The following is a 19,164-nucleotide window of genomic DNA, read 5'->3' on the forward strand; positions in this document are numbered from 1 at the left end:
AACGCCGCACTGCTAACGCTCGCCGAACAAGTCAACGAAACTGGAAAACAAAAACACCCGCACTCACCCCTCATTATTCTCGGGGACTTTAACAAAGCTAAACTCAACCACGAACTCCCTCAATACAAGCAGCACATCGACTGTCCCACCAGGGAAAATAACATTTTAGACCACTGCTACACGACGCTAAATAACGCATACCGTGCTATACCTCGTGCAGCACTGGGCTCGTCTGATCACTGCTTAATTCACTTAATACCGACACACAGGCAAGAACTTAAATGTGTGAAGCCTACAGTGAAAACAGTGAAAAAGTGGACCACTGAAGCAAAGACAGAACTTCAAAGCTGTTTAGACTGCACAGACTGGAAAATTCAACATGGGACTGCACTTCATTCTAGAACACCTCGACAGTGCAGGGACCTGGCGAGGATCCTGTTCGTGGACTTCAGCTCAGCGTTCAACACCATCCTCCCTGAACCCCTTTCCTTCAAGCTTCTTCAACTCAACGCCTGCCATCTGCCAGTGGATTTACAGCTTTCTGACGGGCAGGACACAGCAGGTGAGGCTGGGAGAGACCACCTCATCCACACGCAGCATCAGCACCGGGGCGCCAAGGTCGTGTCCTCTCTCCGCTGCTCTTCTCTCTACACGAACGACTGCACCTCAACACACCCGGCTGTCAAACTCCTGAAGTTTGCAGATGACACCGCTGTCATCGGCCTCATCAAAGACGGTGACGAGTCTGCATATCGACAGGAAGCGGAGCGCCCGGAGCTGCGGTGCGGCCGACACAACCTGGAGCTGAACACGCTCAAGACTGTAGAGATGATCGTGGACTTCAGGAGGCATCCTTTGCCACCGCTCGCCCTCACGCTGTCCAGCTGCCTTGTGTCAACCGTAGAGACCTTCGAGTTCCTGGGAATTACAGTCTCTCAGGACCTGAAGGGGGCGATCAACAACTCCGTCCCCAAAAAGGCCCAGCGGAGGATGTACTTCCTGCGGCTTCTGAGGAAGCACGGCCTGCCACGGGAGCTGCTGAGGCGGTTCTACACAGCGGTCATCGAATCGGTCCGGTGTTCTTCCATCACAGTCTGGTTTGGCGCTGCTACAAAAAAGGACAAAACTCCGACTGCGACGGACAATCAAAACTGCTGAAAAGATTGTCGGTAGCCCCCTACCCACCCTTGAGGACTTGCACGCTGCCAGAACTAAGACAAGAGCGTGCAAAATCCTCTCGGACCCTCCGCATCCCGGTCACCGGCTCTTCCGGCTCCTTCCCTCAGGTAGGCGCTACCGATCAATGCAAACTAGAACTAGCAGACATTACAACAGCTTCTTCCCTCTTGCCATCAACTTCTTAAACAGCTAACCTACAATTCCATAGTAGTAGACTACTACAGTGAGTGCATGAGTCTCGCCACGCTGCATGATCTGCATATCTGTTGTTGACCAATACTGGCCACTCATGCCAGAGCAGCATCTGCCCCACTTGCACACTCTGCAACATTTGCACAATCGACATTGTCCCAGATTATCGCGCTAACTGCATACACTCCTTGAAGTCTCTGTGCCCTTTGCACAATGGTCATTGCACCGTACTATTGTTATAGTAGTCATTCAAACTGCTCAAAGTGCAAGAAGACTGCATCTTTTTGCACAATTGCCCCCCCAAAAATAAATAAATAAATAAAAACAATTTGTACTGGCATTACCAGATAACTAGCAACCCTTTATTGCTCAGTGACTGTTTTTTGTCAATGTCTTTATGTCTCAAAAGTATTCTCTGTGAATTGACGGTCTGTTGTCGTACTAGAGCGGCTCCAACTACCGGAGCCAAATTCCTTGTGTTTTTTTGGACATACTTGGCAAATAAATATGATTCTGAAAGGTTTCGTGTTTTTTTTCCGTTTCCTTTAAAACAATCCAAATTAAACTAAGCGTAACCTCTGAGTGAGGAGGCTAAATAGAGTGGATGCGCCACGCTGCCCCAAGTCTAGAATCCTCATCAATCCGGCCATCTGAAAGCTCGTCGGCGGCCCCTGCTGCCCGGCGGCGCGCAGACACGCACCTGCTCCAGCTGCTTCTGGACGGCGGACTGCTGGTCCATGACGTATTGCAGCTGGGCGGCATCCTCCTCGCCCAGCACACGGCCCGCTTTCTTGGCCGTCCTCTGTTTGGCCGACAGAGCCTTCTTGGTCTTGCGGTGCACGGCGATCTGGTCCTCCAGGAGGCACTGTTGCATCTGCAAGAGTTGCTGCGTCTCCCCCAACCACTCCTCGTACTGACGCCTCTGAGAGTCGTCTGCGGCACAATTGCGTGTCACAAACGGGCAAACCGGCATTTCAACAACTTGACACTTCTGCCGGTGAAACTCACTGACAAAGCCGGGTCCACAGCTGGGAGGGCTGGGCTGGACCAGCTGAGGGGTCAACTCGGCGTCCTGATGAGGAAACGTGACACTTCCGGTTTTAGCCCGCAAACGCATGTGTTTTATGATAATTCCACCGCCCCGCCCCGCCCCCAAATCCTGTGGCCCACTAAAGCAAAATCATGCGTCTAGTCTACTTCCTGTTTCTTGCAAAAATCTGAATCAAAATTGCTAATTATTTTCCCTTGTAATAATGTTGTGACCAAACCCCTTTTTAAGACTATAGTTGAACAAAGTATTGTCCTTGACTTCAGATATTGTACGTTGACATGGTTTCATTCATAACGACCTTCTGACGGAAAACAGAAAATTGTCAAAAATGAGTTGAACGGCCAAGATAAATTTTTAAATTGCACGCATTGCAGTCATTCGCACCTGTCGTTTGTGCGCAATTTATCAAGTCACACACGTTCCTTAAAAAAGGCGATATGTACTGGGTGGGTGCTCTTTACTGAAACACGCCAATCCTCATCCGTTCTGGGTCAGACCACACGGACAGCTAAGATACGAATCAATCTTACCTGTAGCTCCTCTGTTCTGGAGCGCCAGCGTGACCCTAACGAGGAGTGCAAAGGAGGAGGGAGTGTGGTTCACTAAATCGTACCCATTCCTCAAGTGTCTGACACGTGTTATAAGATTAAAAACTAAAATACGTTCATGTCGTCACCCGGGTTCTGTACTGAGCTGATGTGTCATGGAGCTGAATAATAGGTCCCGTCCTGCATGTCTGAAGACCTTCAAGGTGGTTGATGGTGTGTGTGTGAGGTGGGGGGGAAAGAGTACCCACCTGTCCCACTGAAAGAGGAGGCTGCGTTGTGGCCTCGGGAGTGGCGGCACCAGGAGCCTGATGAAACCTAACATGTATACAACACAGGAAGTGGAACCCGCCAAATCACACAGTCATGTGACCGAGTCAGTGGTGAGCCAGCGCCAGAAGGCCTTCTCTGCTGGCCTAAACACTGTCACAAGTGCTGACCTACATGTACTAAATTCTAATATTTATTCCATCAAATTGTATTAACTTATTCCCAAAAGTCTATTTGTTGCTCTTGACTGCACTGCCTCCAGTACGGGGAAGTGGATTTTTTTGTCCAATCAGATTTCAGCCTCTTTGTTGCCATGTCAATCTAATCTGCCTTCACAACCAGTCGTGCTGGGCCATGTACCTTTTCTAACTTTACAAGCAAAGGGACTATTTCTTTAACCAATCACATTTCAAATTTGTACTGACAAGGCTAATGAGCTGACCGCCAATGACATCGGCATTTTTCTATCCGCTGATTGGTTGGTCTGAGCAAAAATGACTACAGCCAACTTCTACTAACAAAACATCTGTAGCGAGCTGCACAAAGCATCTCTGCTGAATAGGATGTATTGCTCCATTTTTTAAAAATGTGTTTCATTGCCTTTGCTATGTTACTAGCTAAATATTGATGTGAATGATGTACACGGCACAGTTTTGATGGGTTCTATAAGTGCCAAATGGTAAGCGGTGGATTAATTCCCCACTGAAGGCCGAGGTAACAAATGCACGGCCCGCCACTGGACAAAGTCATGTTACAGAGCCATGTGACAAGTGGTCCTACCTGTTAACGACCATGTTGTTGAGGCCCAGGTTGCCTTGGGTCATGACCTTGTTGATGCCCTTCAGAGCCACCATCTTGGCCTTCATGATGGGGTCCGATATGGAGTCAAAGTCTGCTGCACGCACGCCCGCCCACCCACACACACACACACACACACACACACACACAGGTTCACAACAACACAATATATAAAAGGGGCCGATCACGGGATGGGACGGTCGTCATCTTACCCAAATCAGGGATTCCGGGGTCCGAGGTGGACTTCTGTCTGATCAGGGCCTGCATCTGTTTCTGCTGCTGCTGCTCCTGGCGCTCCTGGTCCAGGAGATCCTGCAGCAAGAGAGGCTGCTCCTCCAGAAGCAAAGGTTTGCCTTTGTTCTGGTCCTGGTCCTGGGTCTGAGTCGGCACGTCCCGCTGAGGAGGCTGGGCCTGAGTGTTGAGGAGGAGGCAAGGCTGGGGCAATCGGAGTGACACCGAGTGAGGGCCGGAACCAGACGGAAGACCCTGATGAGCCGACGTGCGCTGAAATGGCAGCGGATGAGTCTGAGGTGGAGGATCAAGGTAAGCCGACGAGGGTCCGGGTGCTCTCCGCTGAAAGTCAGACTGCGGACCTGAAGACACAAAGCCCTGGGTCAACGCTCCATCCCACCGCCAAGCTGGTAAAACTCACATCCTGATCAGTAGGTTCACCTGGAGCCGGCGTGGGAGTCACAGCAGAAGACAGAACTTTTCCCTGGGCATGAAGTTCTGGCAAAATCCCTGAACCAGAACCAGACACTCCCAACTCCCCCTAATCGGACAGAATTGTTATGTCCAGGTTATTAATAAGTAGTACAGTCTTCCCCCGCATACTCGCGTTTCTCTACTTGTGTATTCACCTATTCGCAGATTCTTGTTTTTTTTTGGGGGGGGGAAGAGCTAAAAGTTGTGAGCAGACCAAGACCACAAGAGCCCTGGAGGCGATCTCACGACTGCTCACAAGATCATTTTACTGCATGATAATGTCTGAGTTGAGAGGAATGTTAAAGGCTGAAGGTCTACCTTAGCGAGGTGCAAAGAGGAGCCGGGCTGAGAGGCTCCAGCTGCCTCAGCCCCAGAAGCTACAGGTAGTCCAAAAACTCCATCTGGTCCAGGGAGCTTTCTCGGTTGTGGAGGGAGATGAAGGGGAGCAGACTGGTCTTGAGGATCTGCCTTGACGCTCTCGTCACCTCCTTTTTTCACCTGACCCAGCACGTCAGCGTGGTTATCAGTGTTTCTGGGTCCGTCCTTCTTGTCCCCCGTGGACTCTCCCAGGTCAAGTTCTTCATTGAACATGTCCTTCTTGTCGTCTAGGTTGAGCTCGGGGTCAGCGTAAGCGATCAGGTCAAACTTCCCTGACAGAAGGAAGTCATCGAGGTGGAGGTCGTTAGCACCCAGGTCCAAGTCTTCTTTGCCTGAAGTGGGACAGGTGAAAGTTCTGGTTATCGGTGCGCTTCATTTGACATCTTGCGCCACGGGTGTCAAACTCGCAGCCTGGGGCCACACTGGGCCCCCACATGGTTTCATGTGGCCCGCTCAAGGCAATCATGTGCAGCTACTTCCCGTTTCTTACTCAAATGTGTACCAACACTGCAGACCATCTCCACTTCTAATAAGTGTTGAGATATCGCAAGCATTTAAAGAAAAGAAAAAAATACATCAAAGACTATTTGAACAGGCCTTTTTCATTATCTAATTTCAAAACAAGTCATGCATCAGTTTGTTGTGTTGATATGCTTTCACGGTCATAACGGTCCTCTGAGGGAAAGCACAACTATGACGTGTCCAGAGACAAAAATGAGCTTGGGACCGGTGTCTTACGTTGATTCTTACCATCTTCCGGATCCAGGTTGAGATTGAGGTCAACTAGATCTTTCACCTCCACATCTTCTAGATCTTTGACCGCAGAGTCCACCCCTTCAAGGTGCTCGTCTATGCCCTCGGCTCCTTGGAGTGCCGCATCGTTGCCCGGACCCAACGCCGGGGCTTGGACCAGGTTTTGCTGATTCTGCTGGTTCAACGGCAACATCAGGAGCATGGGCCGGCACGTCGGAGTCTCCCCCGTCCGGGCTCCCAGACTGGGCTTGGCAGCTGACGGCTGAGGCGCTGGCGGGGGGGTCTCGGAGACTGGGCCGACCGTGAGGGAGAAGGGCAGTCTCAAGCGGTTCTCCACAGCGCGGTGGCGAAGCTCAATGTAGGGTTGACCCATGATGCTGTGCTGCTGCACAGAGAGCGCGCGGGGGACGGGAAAAGCCTGGGGGGCGACTGCTTACACGCAAAAGAGTTGAGTCTTCCATTAGAGGAGCAAATGCAGTGAAGAACAACAGGTCAAGTTACTTGTGCTCGTCTCACCTGACATGATGTGAGGGTGCGGGCTGGTGGCAGTCAGGTGACGGATGGCGATCAACTCACCATGAACCGGCTTCCTCATCGGGACTGGGGCTACCCTGGGGCCTGCGAGCCCAGCGCCGGGCACCAACGCCAGGGGGGGGCGCGGGAAGGAGTCCTGCAAGGCAAACCTGAACGGGAGAGCGCTCAAAATGGTGACACACGCATGCGCCATTTGGCAAATCTTATCTCTGGCGCCCGGCTCACCTCAACGGCGTTGCTCTCTGCACGGGAAAACGAGACGCACTGGGGGTCAACCCTCTCGGCTGTTCCCCTGGAAAAGCTCCAAGATAAGCTCCAGCTGGCCTGGGAAGACGCAGCGTGCCAGGGTAAGGCGGCGGGGGACGTCCAAACACGTCCGTCGGAGAGGTGGCGGCACCGGTGCTGATGGCGGTGGCGTCCTGGAGCCAGCGATGGGGTGTCGCTGCGCTGGTGGCCGGACCGGGTGTGACTACCGAGGGTCCGGCCTCCTGAAGGCCTTTGTCCTGCCGCAATGCGCTCTTCTGCTGCTGCTGCCTAAGGATGAGCTGGCGCAGCCTCTGACGCTGCGGGACACCAACAATACGTTAAGCGGTCGACTTGTTCCTGAGCCCGCAAAGCAATATCTGCCGGCAACCGCTATTCAAAATGAGAATATTTGCGTAAAAACAATAACATACACCAGTTTGAACATGAAATATATTGTCTTTGTAATTTATTCATATTAATAGGTTCAAAAAGATTTGCAACTTATTGTATTCTGTTTTCATTTACATTTTACACAAGGTCACAGTTCATTGGAATCGGGGTTTGTATATTTATAAAACACAGCTTAAGGTCCATGCACTAGGACACGCTTTGTCCTCATGATTAGGACAACTTTATATCACAATGAATTGGGACAAAATTCACAAACACCACCATTGTGCCTCATCAGTGGGTAAGCAAAGGAATCCACAAGGAAAATAAAATAAAATAAAAAAATAAAATCACTGGTGCCATGCGAAGTTACTTTTTGTGCCAAAATCCTGAGCTCTGGTACGTACCCGTCAAAATAAAAGGCGACAAGCTTAAAACAGGAGGTCAAGTTAAAACTTGCACATAAACCCTTTGATGTGATAAAACAGTCCCAAATAACGATTTTAACAATGCTATATTTAACTTTTAGTTCGCCACACATTGCCTTTTAGTTCGTAGGTTTGATATTGATACTGGTTATAAAGAACCCCGAGTCAAATGTTCATTTTAGTCTATGCTGCAGGCTGCTAAGAAAATTTATGTTCATAATTTGGACACCCTTTATTTAAACCATGCAAACTTTTTTGACCCAGCCCCCTAAAAGAATCGGAATCAAAATAAGGAACCAGAATCGCTCAAATTCAAACGATGCCCAACCTGACTTACTAGTGAGGACAAAGAGCATACTAGTACAGGGAATGTAAGCTTGACATGAAGGCTAAAGAAGAAAAAAAAAAACAAAAAAAAACTTTTCCATAACTGCAGTCCTACCTGTTTCAGTTTCTCCTCTGAGTCACCAAGCTGTGGAAGCAGGCACAGTGGTCCTTCTAAAGAAGTCACACCTACTGCCACCATGTCATTTGCTGCCATCTTGTCCATCTGGGTGGGTCCGCAGGTGACGTGACCTGATGAGAATCTGTCGTCAGATGCCCCAAGGTGCTTTGGGGTCTGGCTACTCGCAGGGGTCCTGGGAAAGGAGTCCTGCTGTGGCGACTGACAAGAACAAAGGGAAGGAGAAGAGACCTCACATCAGCGTTTGCAAAACAATAGGTGCTAGGGTGCTTCCGGGTGGCACATAGTGATTGAGTACCTTGTACTTGAAGTGAAAAACAGGACAAAAACTTGTGTTTGGGGTTGTGCCACCGTTTATACCCGGAAGGTTCCCTTTTTTAAATCATAAAAAAAATAATTAATGAATCCAGCAGAACGTGGTGAGGAGGGTAAATGGAGCTGATATTGTAAGTAGCTGTACAGAGAGTCTCACAAGAATGCCGGGGGAGTGTGTAATAGTAATGGGACAAACAAACCATCAGGTTTATGGAAAGCATTTTCGCACATGTACAGTACGCAGAAAACATTTTTTGAGTCATTTACGCAAAAAAAAAAAAAAAGAAATCATAGCAAGCCTGCTAGCTAACGTCAGCGCCACAGCCCACTATATGCATTTCAGCGTCAAAAGAAAATGTCTGTGCCATTCATCCGAGCAACAGAAAATTAAATTAATGAGCAACAGAAAATGTAATTAATTAGCCAATCTCTCAATGACCATGTTAGTCATGTCTGAATTTCCATCACATCTATTTTTAAATGTTCGGTTTACTTGTTGTAATGTCAAATATAATTGCCATTCAGTCGACCTTTCAAGCATCCATCCATCCATCATCTGAGCCGCTTATCCTCACTAGGGTCGTGGGAGCGCTGGAGCCTAGCCCAGCTGTCATCGGGCAGGAGGCGGGGTACACCCTGAACTGGTTGCCAGCCAATCGCAGGGCACATACAAACAAACAACCATTCGCACTCACATTCACACCCACGGACAATTTAGAGTCTTCAATTAACCTACCATGCATGTTTTTGGGATGTGGGAGGGAACTGGAGTGTCTGGAGAAAACCCACGCAGGCCTGGCGAGAACATGCAAGCTCCACACAGGCGGGGCCAGGGATTGAAACCCGATGACAGAGAGAGAAGGCTAAAATCATCTTGAAAGCCAAGGGACCATATGCACGGCACCTTATTAAGCATTTTCCGTGGAAGGATTAGGTGGGGTACGAGTTAGCCGTGTCCATAAATTACATGCTACTAGGATCCCATCTGGTGGAAAAATACTTAGAGAGAATAACATTGAATATTTGGTGGCCTAACCCTTACTTCCAATAACTGCATCAAGCCTGTGACCCATTGACTTCACCAGACTGTTGCATTCTTCATTTGAAATGTCAGGCCTTTACCTCAGCCTCTTTCAGTTCTTGTTTGTTTCTGTGGGTTTCTTCCTTAAGTCTCCTCTTCAGGAGGTAAAACGCATGCTCTATTGGGTTAAAGCCATGACATTACCTCCAACATGCTTCACAGATCAGCTTGTGTGTTTTGGATCATAAGAAGATCCTTTCTTTCTCCATACTTTGGCCTTTCGATCACTTTGGTAAAAGTTAATCTTGGTCTCATCAGTTCATAAAACTTTGTTCCAAAACCTTTGTGGCTCATCTCTGTACTTCTTTGCAAAATCCAATTTGGCCTTCCGATTGTTTTTGCGAATGAATGGTTTGCATCTTGTGGTATGGCCTGTATATTTCTCCTCTCGAAGTCTTCTTCAAACAGTGGATTGTTATAGCTTCACCCATGCCATGTGGAGGTTGGCAGTGATGTCACTGACTGTTGTCTTTGAGCGTTTCTTCACAGCTCTCACAATGTTTCTGTCATCAACTCCTGTCCATACCCTTGGCCAACCTGTTCGATGTCTGTTGCTCAGTACACCGGTAGTTTTTCTTTTTCAGGAGATTCCAAATTGTTGTATTGGCTATGCACAATGTTTGTGCAATAGCGCTGATCCATTTTCCCTGTTCTCTCAGCTTCAAAATAGTTTGCTTTTCTCCCATAGACAGCTCTCTGGTCTTCATGTTTTCTTAACAGCAAATGCAGTATTCACACGTGACACCCAAAGCCAAAAACAAGCACTATCTAATGTTAAAGAAATCAATCTAAAAGGCAACTAGAAACACCCATCAGTCACATGTTCCAATACTTTTAAATAAAAATGGGTGGCTTCAAACAAAAAGGTGCTCTGTCCTAAGTTGTTGAACAACTAGATACAAAATACCATGAAATAAAAGCTGGAATGCTAAACATTTGTCTCCTATTCATATTTTGATCTGAAACCCAAATGTCTTCAGTATACAACAAAAACAAAGGAATTGACCTTGGCGTTCCAATACTTTAAGAGGGGACTGGATATAAATAGTGTCATCACACACGGTTTTGATTTGCAACATGCTTCCCTCATTGTCACTCTGCATTCGACCGGCGACCGGAAGTTAGCACGGCACCGTACCACAAATGGGTGTTGCATGCATAAAGTCCATTTCCCTATTTTCTTCATCACTTTGCTTTGGTCAGGTCAATTTGTTTACCAACAGTTCCACCCGGAAGTGGCATCAAAACGAAACGTGGCTGTTGTTGACAGGCCGCATGACAGATGAGATGAAGAGAGATGAGGAGAGATGAAGAGAGATTAGGTGAGATGAGCCGAAGAGAGATGAGGAGAGACCCAGAGAGGCGAGACGAGGCGAGGTGAAGAGAAACGAGGTGAGCTGAAGAGATTAGGAGAGACGAGGTGATCTGAAGAGATTAGGAGAGACGAGGTGAGATGAAGAGAGAGGAGGTGAGCTGAGGAGATGACGAGACATGAAGGGAGATGAGGTGGGATGAAGAAATGAGGGCAGGTGGAGAGGGAGGAGATGGTGAAGAAAGATGAGATGTTGAGCATTGTAAAGAATTTTGCCATCATAATGAAAATTGCAGCCTGGTCATCCTGGAAGGGGGGGGTCAGTCCATTTTAAGGTTGTTTTTCTTTCTCCCCGAAATGGTGTTTTGAGTTTGAGGTAATGAGGTGAGATGAGGAGAGATGAAGCAAAATGAGATGAAGAGATGAGATGAGATAAAGAGCGATGAGAAAAGAGCTGGAGCTCCCATTACCTGCTTATGAGTCACCGTCCCGCCACCAAGGTCCCGACAAATAGAAGATCTCCCAAGTTGAGGAGTGAAGCTCTCCACTTGGGCCTGGCCAAAAGTTTCGGCCGCTTTCTGAGGGTGGGGGGTGGGGGGTTGCTGGACGTAAGGGTCCGACGAGGGGCGCGGGGTACCGGGGGCTCTGGCGTAGGGGTCGGAGGTCAGCGTGCCACCCGGCGATCGCGGGAAGCGCTCGAGAACCGAGGGGCGTGGCGTGCCAGTGTTTGAAGAGTAGGGGTCCAATGCGGGATGGGAAGGGGACGGGCGGCGGCCGGTCACCATCTTCAAGTGGTCGAGGCACAGCGCGGGTGACGTGCTTAGGCTCGGGTTGGTGTTCGGGAGGTACAAGCTGTCACTATGTGGGCCCGAAGTTGGAGAGTTGGTGTAGGCATCGTGTGAGGGCTGGGAAGGCAAAGAGGACTGCTGGACGATGGGCTCAGCCATCTGCTGGCTATTGTCAACTCTGGGGGTCCCTAGTGTGGGGGCGTAAGGGCTGCGCTGAGGGGAGCCCAGGCCAGAATGAAAGGCGGGATCCTGAGGCTGAGGGAGGCTGAGGTCTGCGGGTCTGGACGGGTCCCTCCTGGTGCCAAACAACTCCTGTTGCAGCTGGGTTTGGGGGGGCATGGGGGCTTTAAACACCCCCCCTTGGACCTGAGACCTGTGGTACACCTGGGAGCCAGAGGGGGGGCTCTTCATAGCCGCTCTGCTGTGCTGCAGGCCTGAATGGGGGGAAAAAACTAGAGACCGTCAGAGGCAGGACATGGTTGGAGGGAGACACCGTGGGGATGGGGGGACAGGTTACCTGGCTGGGGTGCGAGGGTCCTTGAAGCATCAGAGGCTTTCGAGTCTGGCGAGGGTGCGGGAGAACCCAGGGCGGGGGAGACGCTGAGCAGGGGGCAGCGCTGAATGGAGGCGGGCCGAGGGGTTCCCGCCGGCTTACTGTAGGGGTCCCAGGGTGACGTGGGGCGGGACGAAGGAGGGGAGAACACTTGGGGGGAGGACGGGGGCTGCTGGAGGGGGGAGGAGGAGTGAGGGGAGTGGGGGGAGTGAGGAAGCGAGGAGTAGCCAGAAGGCGGCGGGACTTGCGGTCTGAGGAACACGTTGTCAGCCAATGACGAGCCTTGGAGGAGGTTCTGTCGGGCCTGAACGTCTGGCGACACGTCCGGCTGCTGATTTGCTGAGAGCTGCTGCCGCTGCTGCTCATTCTTCACTTGCTCCAGCTTCTGGGTGGCTTCCATCTTGGCCTGCTGCTTGCTCTTCTGACGCATTTGCTGAGGACACAAGACAGAGCGGCAAAGGGGTGGGGACACATCAGCGTCAGGTGGACAAACACGGCAGCTTTCAACCTGCTAGCTAAAAGACCCCAGCTTCGATCGCCACCCCTCAAGATCCCCAACTTCTTGAGTGTGAGTGCGCGTATGCATGAACATGACATCACTCTGGCAGGATGTGGAGCCGAAGACAATCCTGGCGGGTGGTCCTGCTCACAGGTGGAGTACCCCCCCTCCCTCCCCCGTATGTAACACGTAATGAAGTGGAGCCGCGCGCATCGTGGACACGGCCGGCTCACAGCTTCATCACGACACGTCTTCACGGGCTTGTAAGAGGTCGCTCTGACCGAGAAACTCGACTGTCACTTGCATCCATGAACCTGAAATCCGCATGTCATGGGGCGGGGTTGCCAGTGTGGGAGTCGGCTCGGGGAATTCAACTAGCGACCCGGTGATTACCGCACAGCCGCCGTAGCGGCGAGTCATGCAGATGGAGGGCATTTGGAGTAACGTGATGCAGGTGACCAATGAGAGCGAGCGGTGCGGCTCTGCAGTAATCAGCCCTGCTGTCCGCCTCCCCGCCCGGACAGGAAGAGGATTTCAGGGGGTCATGGATGCAGGACGTCAGGAAGAGGTTGACCTCATCAGGAAGAGGTTGACCTTGAGAGCTTACCGGAGCCTCTTTGCCACCTCCTGCTAGAGATGCCTGGAAGGGACAATCTTTATCTGTATTTTCCTGCCTCTTCTTACCGGCTCGCCATCTGTCTTTTACCTCTCCCTTTTCAATGACACATCAGAGACATTAGTAGAGGAGGCGGGAGCGACGCTCGACACCATTCACACAATCATCAGCATCATCGTCATCACCATCCCGCTGACATGCAGCCCTGTGGTTACCATGGAAACAACAGCACCCCACCACAACGGAGCAACAAACTAACTCACCTGTCTTAACTTCCACTCCTGCTCCTGCTGCGACTCTCTGGGCCTGAGCGGGTCCTTCAGCGCCAAGTCTGCGTCCAGGGAGACGGCGTCGTACGGTCCTTGAAGGGGCGGCGGCTGGGAGGGTTGTGCACGCTTCGGGGGCTCGCTGGACATGTGGACCTTGTTGATGCGCTGAGCCGCACGGTTGTCCCGCGCATGTTGCTGCAAGACAAGACATCGTCAGGACACGCAGATGTCGGCGCGACCGCCACGATGATGGCGGCGATGATGCACTTACCACGTAAGGCGCTCTGTCCTGAGAGCTGGCCTTCCTCCAGAGCTTGGCAATCTGCTTCACTCTTGTGGACCACTCTGACAGACAGACAGACAGAAAACATCGACCTAAGCGAAGTATTGAAGTGCTGATGTCAACATTCATCAAGACGTTCACAAGCATCTTAAACCCGTTGCAGGCCGCACAGCGTGCAAGTCGCTCGAAACCGACTGGAATGGACCAACACAAGAAATGACAGATGGTGACTCACACACGCACGCTGACTGACTTGATCTACCGACACACTGCAACGGAAAACTGCGACCCTCTATTGGGTTTTGAGGCTCCAAGTACAGCATATTGTACGGTATGTATTATTAAACCATAAAACCATAATGTGATGTTCAAGGAAGAAGCTGACTGCTACAAAGAGAATAGAGGATATTTGGGGAGTCTGCCTCACTCCCATTCACTGACTGTACCCAGTGCGCTATGTACATCACTTGCGATAAATAGTTTCTTTTATTACCAAACATTTCATTTTTCAGAGAAAAAGTATATCTTAAAGGAGCATTACACCTTGTTCTTTGGGTGTTTTAGAGGGCAAAAACAAAATGGAGTAACTCTTAAGGCGAGGCGGTGATGAGTGCTATACAAAATATTAAAAAGCAACAGAATGCATGTACATTTCCAAGAGAAAGTGTTTGTTTCAGCCATTGGGTGCACAGCATGCACATGTGCAGCAATGATCGCAATCTGAGGCAGGACAATCCCTATTTAACATCACGTTCATGAAAGTAAGTGGTACACACGTACAGTACACATCATTTGTTGTGTTTGTCATGTAAACTTGTGTTAGCTCCGAAAATCATTTGCCATGTTGGCTGTGTGCGTACCAGGGTACTGCTCCCTCAGATGGGGGAAGTTGGTATTGCAATAGAGCACAGGCGCAACTGTGGCCTGCTCCCCCAGAGCCTCCTCCTTCTCCCACTTCAACATGCTCCTCTGAGCCGTCGACATGGCGTCATGCTCGCCCTCCCCCGCCGCCTGATTGGTTGGGAGCAGGCAAGGGGTGGCACCACAGAAGCCCCCCCCCGGCATCACGTCTACGTCGGGGGCGCGGCCCGCCAGGCCGTTCAGTAGCGCCAGACGAGGAAACGCGCCGACACCTGCTGAGACACACGCCGCAGTCAGCAACATGCCCTCCACCTGCGTGTGCGTGTACCTGTGTGCGGCTTGCCACCTGCTGCAGTGTGTGTGTGTTGGTTGTGTTGCTCGCTGGCGTCCGGGCTGAGTACAGCAGTGAAAAGTTCTTCCACGTCCTTCCCTTCCAGCTCTGCGCGCACGTCAAGACAACAAGTGTAAGCACCTTGCGGAAATGTGTGCTGTGTGGTGCAGTTGAGATGACGCTTGAGGGCTCGTACCTGGAATCTTGTACAATTTGCTCAGGATGGCACCTGGAACGACCCAAAAAGAAAAATAAATAAATACATAAATAAATAAGAGCCGTCAAAAAACAGGTTCAGGGACAGCTTTTTCCCCAATCGCCGTCTCCCTGCAAATGTCCACTTTGAAGGACAAATGTCACGTGGACGCGAGCATCGGACATTGAACTCACCGTCTGTCACCATCTTGTCCAGCTCGGGGTTTAAGATGGCGTCCAGAGGCTCTTCGTGCAACGCTCTCTGAGCCTGCCCGCCACTTCCTGTCAGCTCAGAGGTCGGCAAGGGGCCAGCTGAGAGACAACACCGACATTTGCTCGGTCAGGTGGGGAGGAGGAGGAAGAAGAGCAGGAAGACTCTGCATCTACGCGTTGTCATGAAAGCGTTTGTGTGTGCTTTCATGTCAAGGATCCAGTGAAGCTCCTCAAAAGAAAGCCGCCAGTCATCGCCAGCCGACAGCTAGCCAGAGACGGACCACGACAAAAGAGACCATACGGGCCCAGCACAAGTCTGAACACGACCAACCGATAAATCTAAACCTCGCACAACCTGACAGGAAGGGGAGGAGCAAGAGGAGACACGGATTTCCTGGGGCTACAAGACAAACCCACTCACCAGATTGTCCAACTTTTTATCTCAATCCACCAATTAGGGAGCAGACACCAAAATTCTATCCAAAGCGACCAATCAGAGAGCACACACCGAGATTCTATCTGAAGCGAACTTTGCAGGTCAACTTCATTTGACCTTATGGAAACCTTTGAATGCCCAAATGTTTCAGTGCCTTTTACACAACTTGCCGTTCACCAACAAATTTCACAACAGGTGTTTGAGCCATGAAGTGTTCCAAGGACGTCCACGTCGACACCTTTCTGTGACTTTTCCAGTCTCTGCTGATGACACTTTGTAACACTAAGCTCAGTAGCCACTTCCTGTTTGAAGCCACGTACTGCTGAGCAATTGTTAGGCGTCGTCTCGGTCTTTTGATCTCAAATGCATGATGAACACGGCAACGTATTGTTATTATTATTTTATTTGTATCTTCATGTATTATTTTTCCATCCACGGATCAAACAACTGATGCGAATTTTGCCGTTCGGCAAATTGCGCAAAAAGCAGTAAAACATTGAGAACAGTTAGACAAGTGAATGATAAAAGTTTACACAAGGTCAAATGAAGTTGACCTGTGAAAGTTAGAGTGCATTTTAGGCTCATCCTGAAATTTCACCCGAAAGCCCAATAAGAGAATTGTGTATTTTGATCATTGACAAGCTCAAGGTTTTGTTTTGTTAGGTTTCATAAGGAGGAATGAAGAGAGGAAAGGGGCGGCGAAAAGATGACGGCGAGCGCCCCTCGTACCTGCGTGTCCCGTGGCCAGAATGTGAGGGTGCGTGTAGAGAACGTCACGCAGATCCACCAGCGCGTCATCCGACAACGCTGCAACGATGTCACAATGACGTCAGCGCAGTCGGCTCACAATGATGTCGGCTGTGTTGGGAATCCACCCTAACTGCTATATAGTGAGTCGACAGTTTGGTAGCGCTGTCTGAATGTGTAGGTGTTTGTGCCCTCAAAGTATCCCACAATGCATCTTGAAAAATAGCAAACAACGATGGTCACTAGAAAAGCAATATTTCCCAGGATGCACTGTGCTGATTAGGGATGCAGCTATCGAATATTTTAGAATTACTCTATCAATTAATCCAATAACTGGATAAAACATTTTGCATTAAAGTAATCCCCCCCCCCCCCCCCCCCCCCAATAATTGTTTATTAAGTGATTATTGTTGGTTATTTGGTGATGAAACAAAACCAAATGAACAACCATGAAGGAATATGACAAGAGGGAGTGATGATGTACTCGTTAACATTTTGGAACGTGAGACCGACTGATTCATGCACATGAAGGGCGACAAGTTTGATGTCCACTTCTGAGGCGCCGTCAGGTTCAACTACGTCAAGTAAACCTTACTCACACTACGGCTGAGACTAACTAGTCTTTTCCTATTCGATTCAACTGACGATTATTTATCCACAAATTGATGATGATTCAGTTCCAGGTTTGGTCCGCAACATCCGTCAGACAATCGGCAAAAATGTTGATGATTGTTTTCCAAAGTAAAAGGAGATGTTTGCAAATGTCTTATTTGGATTCAACACAAAGAGAAATCAGTCTGCTTTCAAGGAGGACGATAGAAATTGGAAAATCTTTTTATGAGGCTAAAATGGTCAATTACTTTGATAATTGATTAGTTGTTGATTAAACAACAGCATCTCTGGTATAGATACAAAAAAATTATTTTCTGTTTGCGGTATTGTTTGATTTTTGGCACGAGACAAATTCACGAGTTGTGCCACGAAAATATCTTGCTCTGATGGACATTAAGTACATATATACATAAATATACTGTACGTGTATTGTTGCACTATAGACAGATATAGTTGTTCAATATTTATTACTGAAGCCGTACAGGTTGGTGGACCCAACGTACAACCAGCTGACGATGCAGTACATTGTAATTATGCGACGCCAACGACGTCATTAACAGTGTTCCAAAACTATTTTACATCGGACTCATTAATCAACTATATAGTCCATGCTGTCAAAATCTGTTAAATAGAAATTAGGGAGATGGTCATGAGTGAATGATTCCCAACACAGCCTCGTGTCGTCACACGGATGTCATAATGACGTCACATAGTGGAGACAAACGAAAGGTAACATAATGAAGGAAATGAACGTCTGGGTGGGGGTGGGGGGGATAAAAATAACTCAAACCACTCACGAAGTCTTTCCTGCTTTCTGTCCATTGGTTTTTCTGAGGGGGTGGGGCCTTTTCCATCAACCGCTCCCGGGTCCACCTGACGAATGCGATACAGAAGATCCCGACCAAAGAACGCTTCCTTGAAGTGGGCAAGCAGGACAGCCAATCAGAATGCTGCGACTGCGGGTCTACAGAAAAGTGCGTGTTACCTGTAGATAAGACGGGAAGGCCTCCTCTAGCTTTGTCTTCTTCTTTCTGTATCGCTTCTTCACCTTGTCCACGATCTGCTCGGCTCCATCTGCGAGGATGATGAGGAAGAGGATGAAAAGCGGGATGCAGACGGTGAAGGAGTATGCGGACGTTAACGAGCATCACCTTCGTCTGCCTGCAGCATCTCACTTGAATCTTTCCCGCTGCACACTTTAATGGCGCCGGCTCCCGCCTTCCCGCCTCGCTGCCGCACCATGAAGCCTCCGATACCTGACAGACGGACCGTTAGCACCGCAATCACGATGATGACCACAAAGACGGCGTGTGTGTCTTAAACAGCTGTATCCACACACGTATGTGCACAGACACTTCATGTCAAAGTTTGGCAAAATTCACAAGCATTTCCCCCCCCCTCAATTGCCAAGCATGTCCAATTGAAACCCTTTCTGTAACTCTTCCAGTCTTTCTGTATCTCTGTTATAACAGCCAAATCCAATGTCTTAATCCCGTGAGATTTGGCTTTGACCGTAAACAGCCACTTCCAAGCTGCACATGATTGAGGCACCCGTTGTTCCACTTCGCCACATCCAATGCGGCGTCCACATACCCTATGACTGAGCGCTCACGCCAGCGTCTATGTTTCTACATCTATGTAGATATACCACGTTTATGGCTACGTCTTGGTTTTCCTCACCTGGCCTGTATGGCTTCCTCTTCCTCTTCGCCAAGTCTTTGCTGACATCATCCTCAGGGACATGCTCTCTCTCGGGGCTTGAGTCGGACTTGAGGTCACACTCCAAGTGACCTGTGTGCGCGCACACACACACACACATTCATTCATAAAAACACACATTCACACAACGGTGTGTGTGTGTATAAAACCTGTGTCCGGGTGGGGCGGGGTCTGCAGAACAGACACGCTGTTCTGGTTAATGATCCTCAGCTTCAGTTTGGGTTTGCACCTGATGGACAGGAAATGGCAGATCAGCACTCTCTCTGTCTCAGTTGACATAAACATTTTATATATCGAGCGAGAGTTTCGTAAAATGTCTATTTGAAATCACTTTGTAGTGATGAGGGAGTAGGGGAGGATGTCTGATTTCGAACGCAGTGATGCACTCATTTCCTTCTACCT

At 49.5% G+C, this 19,164-nt stretch overlaps 1 protein-coding gene across 2 annotated transcripts in view; it reads right to left on the reverse strand.

Annotated features, from left to right (window-relative positions):
* The window catches only part of LOC133396356 (histone-lysine N-methyltransferase 2C-like), a 75,634-nt gene that overhangs the window by 22,404 nt on the left and 34,066 nt on the right, over positions 1 to 19,164 (reverse strand). Inside the window, exons 26-51 of one of the 2 annotated variants that reach the window (XM_061666137.1) lie at positions 18,912 to 18,991; positions 18,724 to 18,834; positions 18,195 to 18,299; positions 18,029 to 18,117; positions 17,841 to 17,958; positions 16,414 to 16,491; positions 15,231 to 15,347; positions 15,037 to 15,069; positions 14,856 to 14,948; positions 14,509 to 14,781; positions 13,637 to 13,710; positions 13,360 to 13,560; positions 13,088 to 13,192; positions 11,946 to 12,414; positions 11,111 to 11,862; positions 7,912 to 8,133; positions 6,631 to 6,968; positions 6,388 to 6,554; positions 5,869 to 6,303; positions 5,059 to 5,450; positions 4,708 to 4,807; positions 4,248 to 4,628; positions 4,018 to 4,132; positions 3,219 to 3,285; positions 2,380 to 2,443; positions 2,072 to 2,304 (exon numbers count right to left, since the gene is read on the reverse strand). In XM_061666137.1, the coding sequence (XP_061522121.1) occupies positions 2,072 to 2,304; positions 2,380 to 2,443; positions 3,219 to 3,285; positions 4,018 to 4,132; positions 4,248 to 4,628; positions 4,708 to 4,807; positions 5,059 to 5,450; positions 5,869 to 6,303; positions 6,388 to 6,554; positions 6,631 to 6,968; positions 7,912 to 8,133; positions 11,111 to 11,862; positions 11,946 to 12,414; positions 13,088 to 13,192; positions 13,360 to 13,560; positions 13,637 to 13,710; positions 14,509 to 14,781; positions 14,856 to 14,948; positions 15,037 to 15,069; positions 15,231 to 15,347; positions 16,414 to 16,491; positions 17,841 to 17,958; positions 18,029 to 18,117; positions 18,195 to 18,299; positions 18,724 to 18,834; positions 18,912 to 18,991 (5,212 nt within the window). The remainder of the gene's footprint in view (positions 1 to 2,071; positions 2,305 to 2,379; positions 2,444 to 3,218; positions 3,286 to 4,017; positions 4,133 to 4,247; positions 4,629 to 4,707; positions 4,808 to 5,058; positions 5,451 to 5,868; positions 6,304 to 6,387; positions 6,555 to 6,630; positions 6,969 to 7,911; positions 8,134 to 11,110; positions 11,863 to 11,945; positions 12,415 to 13,087; positions 13,193 to 13,359; positions 13,561 to 13,636; positions 13,711 to 14,508; positions 14,782 to 14,855; positions 14,949 to 15,036; positions 15,070 to 15,230; positions 15,348 to 16,413; positions 16,492 to 17,840; positions 17,959 to 18,028; positions 18,118 to 18,194; positions 18,300 to 18,723; positions 18,835 to 18,911; positions 18,992 to 19,164) is intronic. The other variant, XM_061666138.1, reaches the window with a different exon arrangement.

This window comes from Phycodurus eques, chromosome 21 (assembly GCF_024500275.1).
Source record: "Phycodurus eques isolate BA_2022a chromosome 21, UOR_Pequ_1.1, whole genome shotgun sequence".
Taxonomy (NCBI): domain Eukaryota; kingdom Metazoa; phylum Chordata; class Actinopteri; order Syngnathiformes; family Syngnathidae; genus Phycodurus; species Phycodurus eques.